General features: G+C 39.6%; 1 protein-coding gene across 7 annotated transcripts in view; it reads right to left on the bottom strand.

Annotated features, from left to right (window-relative positions):
• The window catches only part of LOC138012753 (uncharacterized), a 67,180-nt gene that overhangs the window by 18,536 nt on the left and 43,644 nt on the right, over positions 1-5,000 (bottom strand). For all 7 annotated transcript variants that reach the window (XM_068859640.1, XM_068859637.1, XM_068859636.1 and 4 more), the window contains one exon: positions 4,230-4,382. In XM_068859640.1, coding sequence (XP_068715741.1) covers positions 4,230-4,331 — 102 coding nt within the window. In that variant the 5' untranslated portion in view covers positions 4,332-4,382. The remainder of the gene's footprint in view (positions 1-4,229; positions 4,383-5,000) is intronic.

Raw genomic sequence — 5,000 nt, 5'->3', positions numbered from 1 at the left:
AATTTTCTTGGAGCTTTTGTAGTAGCTTTTGTGGCTGGTCGGTTTCGCTCTCCAAAGAGTAAACTAAAAGAGACCAGTCTAGTGTCGGAAGCCATACAACACTAAATGGTGTAGAGACCTCTTAGAGGAATGGCAGCAGCGACGGCAAAATTAATGTGCAATTTCAGAACTTGTTGGAGTGGCCGTCCTCAAATGCAAAGATCTTCAAGATCTGACCGTTCCACCAGAGCACATATCGCCAAATTTGCCAAGTTCGTTTGTGAAGTGGCAAAGTTAAATGCAGAGCGTTGTCCACCCAATTTGCTTTATTTGTTAATTTGTGAGATTAGAGACCGTCATTTAACGAAGTAAATCAACAATTTTCCTGGAGCTTTTGTAGTAGCTTTTGTGGCTGGTCGGTTTCGCTCTCCAAAGAGTAAACTAAAAGAGACCAGTCTAGTGTCGGAAGCCATACAACACTAAATGGTGTAGAGACCTCTTCGAGGAATGGCAGCAGCGACGGCAAAATTAATGTGTAATTTCAGAACTTGTTGGAGTGGCCGTCCTCAAATGCGAAGATCTTCAAGATCTGACCGTTCCACCAGAGCACATATCGCCAAATTTGCCAAGTTCGTTTGTGAAGTGGCAAAGCTAAATGGAGAGCGTTGTCCACCAAATTTGCTTTATTTGTTAATTTGTGAGATTAGAGACCGTCATTTGAGTGAGACGGGAGGAGAGGATGCATTAAATGTTCTCAACAAAGCTGACAAGAGGCAAGTAAATTGTTACGTGTTTTCAATAAATTGTCTTTCTATTGATTTTTGGGAGTAATTGCAGAATACCCCGCACCTTTGAAGAGGCTGAATGCGAGGGCACACAGTGGAAAATACTGCGCCTCCCCAAGTAATGTTCTAAGTATATTCTGAAGCGGATAAGCGGATACGCAGTGGAAAATACCACCCCTCCCCAAGTAATCTAAGTATATTCTGAAGTGGATACGCGGATCATCGCGGATACGCAGTCGAAAAGACCACCCCTTCCCAAATAATCTTTTCTGTATATCCTGAAGTGGATACGCGGATACTTGGATACGCAGTCGAAACAGCGCTTAGGCTTAATCAGTAAACGAGTGCTATTTTCTTCACATGACTTCGAGAAAAGTGTAGTTAACCGAACCGTAAAATGAAAGCTAAAATGTTACAGTAGTGCTTAGGCCTAATCACTGAAACGAGCGCTTGGGCTTTATCTGTAAATGAGTGCTTTCGTCTTCACACGACCCCGTAAAAAAGGGAGTTAATCGAACCGCAAAAGTGAAAGGTAAAATTTTACGAGGGTGCTTAGGCCTAATCACTGAAATAAGCGCCTAGGCTTTAATCAGGAATCGAGTGCTATTTCGAGAAAATTGTAGTTAACCGAACCTTAAAATGACAGCTAGAACGAGGCTAATGTTGTTGACGCCACGTTTAAAGAACAAGGTATAATGCACGGTAATTTGTCATTCTGGCGTATATTCTTCACACGATCTCGTGAAGAGTGCAGTTAACTGAACCGCAAATTGAAAGCTAAGATTTTACAAGGGTGGTTAGTTCGCTTTAAGAACGAGAAATACATATACATCAATCTCCTTCGCTCTTTTTGTTTGGCGCTTCAGAAAGGAGAAATACTGGGAACCAGGAAAATGAGTGCGTATCCGCGTATCCACTAAGCTCGCTGTTTCCACTGCGTATCCGCGTATCCACCCAATTTAGGTTATAGCTTCGAGTATTCTGCAGTTAAGCTGGCAGAGTATTCTGCAGTTAAGCCGGTTTTTGTATTTCAGGCAACGTGTAGATCGTTTTCAATCTCTTACTATCTTTTGGCTCTTTTAGCAGACTGCAGGGTAACGTTAGCTTTGCTCTGACTTATTTTCGGCAGTGCTTGCCGTTGACGACATGGCTTTGTCCAACAGTTAATGCTGTTTTTCAGTCAACAATTTCCTCTTTTCTCCTATTTTCTCTGAGCGTTCCATTGCATCATCTCGCTTGCTCTGCCAAGCATCATTGCGGCTACGTTAATAACACTGTTGACAGTTGTTGCCAAAACACGAGCTTGTTTGTAATGGTTACCACTCTAAAGCCTAGTTCCCACTAGCGACATAACGATCATAATCATAATCATAAGCACGAACATAACGCTGTTATGTCGCTTATGTCTTAGTGGGAACGTCCAGAAACATAATCATAGGCGCCCTTATGATCAACATAATCATAATCATAAGAAAATGATCGACCATTTTCTTATGATTATGATTATGGCTTTGACTATGACTATGTCGGTTTTCTTTGCAGTGGGAACGCGAAAATCATAACGACATAATGAGAAACATAATGACGCAACGGGGTCATTGTGTTTTGGCCAATTAAAGTCTAGGACCAGTACTTTAGGGTCGGTTCATTTTCAAGATGGCGGCCAGCTTCGAGGAAAAGCTTTACGTTTTTAGAGCGGCCGTCTCCACTAGAACATAAGAAGCTTATGTTTATGTTTATGATTATGATTACGCTTATGATCCTTAGGTCGCCAGTGGGAACTAAGCTTTACAGCCGTCAAAAAATGTATAAGGCTGAAAAATATTGAACTTTTTTGGAATAAAATATCACTATAAAGACAAAGATACAACTATTTTTAAAGAGATGGCATATTAATAAAACAATCGAAAACAAAGAGGATCAATGAAATTGGTTTGAATTACTTGGCTTCTTAATTCCTCGTGGCACCAGTACACTGAGAAAGTCTGGTCACGATTTTCAGAAGGTTATCATTCACACACACAGGCTATATATTTTTCGCGTTTTTTTGACAGAAAGCTTTCTTTTTTGAAGTTACCAATTTTTTTTCATTTTTTCAAAATGTTTCCCTGCACTAAGTAAGACCCTAAAAAATAGGAAAACATAGGGATATCCTGAAAAAATAGGAGAAAATAGGGAGCAGGCCAAAAAAATAGGAAAAATTAAGTAAAAAATAGGAACTTGACGCCCTGCAGTTAGCAAAGAATAACCAGTTTGTGGAACAGACTATACCATCAGAACAACTGCCCCCTTTTTGTCTGGAACGCCACAATTTTAGAGGGTCAGATAATATGAACAACGAGTTCCTTATTTATTCTGCGGGACAACGAAAACAGGAAAAGCTGTTCCATTTTATTGCGAAAGAGAGCAAATAAAAGATAGCACGACACCAAAAGAGGACCTGTTGTTCCTAAACAGATATAAAAAGAACAAGACGTTCTTTTTGAGTAAACTGGTGGGAACTTATTGTTTCTAGACAGATAAAAAACGGAACGAGGCGTTTCTTTTCAATGAGCGAATAAGTAACTTATTGTTCCAAATGACAACAGGGTGGAACGTTGGTTTCTAATTGCTCAATTTTGGTTACTTTCTAGAAACAAATTTCTTGGAGGAAAAAAGTTACGTTACGTGCTTATTTTGTCCCAAACGGATTGTATAGAAACAAAGGCAAAAAAGGCGCGGAACACATTGTTGTGAAACACTATCTCGCCTTGGAAGTACTAATGTTTTACTAGGAAACGATTTGATTACAAAACTACTACCTCAAAATACCTGTAGTATTATATCAAGAAAATAGTACCGTATCAGGCCACATTTTCTGCTGCCACTAGTTTTGGGAAATATATATGATGATAACAATGATGACAATGATGAGGATAATGACAACTTTGATAAATAATTATGAAGCCAACGATGATGATTATGCTATTATTTTCGAAGCATGCAACTTGCTTTCCAGGGCAGCTGATTGGAGCTTGCATTGGTATTCTCATATAAAGCAAAATAAATCCTTAGCTTGCTTTTTTGAAATCCACGATTGTCACAAAAGCACTGAAAATTGGATATTTTATCCAAAAACATGATAAAACATGACATTCACATCATGTTGTCAAAAATGACAAGTTCCAACAGTTGTTAACGAATTGATCTCTTTAGCTTGTACGTTTTGTTTTGCCATTTCAGACCACGTGGTGTGCTCAAGGGAATTCTCCTTTTGATTTTCTTTTATTATTCGTCAATAAGACGACCTTTGAAAGAAATTGGTCTCTAGAGTAACATCACGTGGTCTAAAAGGGGAAAACAAAACGTACAAGCTAAAGAGGTCAACTTATGATTGCGCACACTCTTTCGTTGATTACTTGTTTACTTGCAACTGTAATGATATCCTCTATTGTATCAACAGACACCTTTTAGGGGACGTCTTACCTCTTTCTCCATAAAGCGAGGTGCATTTTGGACGGTTGGGTTTCTTCTGAGTACTGAGTTGTCTTGTTTCTCGACTTCATAAGCAACATAACGAGGCCGCATCTGAGCCTGAAGATAGGTACGTTCTTCTTGTTCTCCAGAAAGACTTGGATACTGTAAGTATTAGATAAAATATGAGCGGAGATCTTTATGAGCATTTAAAACGGCGAGCCGCAGGCGAGCCGTTTTAAAGCCCACAAAGGTCGAAAGTCATGTTCATCACGTGGGCATGGAGTTATCACAGGCATAGGAGTTTGGAAATATTCAGCATTGAATTAAGAAATTAATTTTCTTGGAGCTTTTGTAGTAGCTTTCGTGGCTGGTCGGTTTCGCTCTCCAAAGAGTAAACTAAAAGAGACCAGTCTAGTGTCGGAAGCCATACAACACTAAATGGTGTAGAGAACTCTTTGAGGAATGGCAGCAGCGACGGCAAAATTAATGTGTAATTTCAGAATTTGTTGGAGTGGCCGTCGTCAAATGCGAAAATCTTCAGGATCTGACCGTTTCACCAGAGCACATATCGCCAAATTGGCCAAGTTCGTTTGTCATGTGGCCAAGCAAAATCATTGGAGCGCGTTGTCCGCCCAATTTGCTTTATTTGTTAATTTGTGAGATTAGAGACCGTCATTTGAGTGAGATGGGAGAAGAGGATGCATTAAATGTTCTCGACAAAGCTGACAAGAGATTGTTACGCGCGTTTTCAATGAATTGTCTTTCTATTGGTTTTTTTAA

The sequence above is a fragment of the Montipora foliosa genome, chromosome 8 (assembly GCF_036669935.1).
Source record: "Montipora foliosa isolate CH-2021 chromosome 8, ASM3666993v2, whole genome shotgun sequence".
NCBI classification, from domain to species: domain Eukaryota; kingdom Metazoa; phylum Cnidaria; class Anthozoa; order Scleractinia; family Acroporidae; genus Montipora; species Montipora foliosa.
The sequence above is the reverse complement of the archived record's forward strand: the minus strand, read 5'-3'. Positions and strand labels throughout refer to the sequence as shown.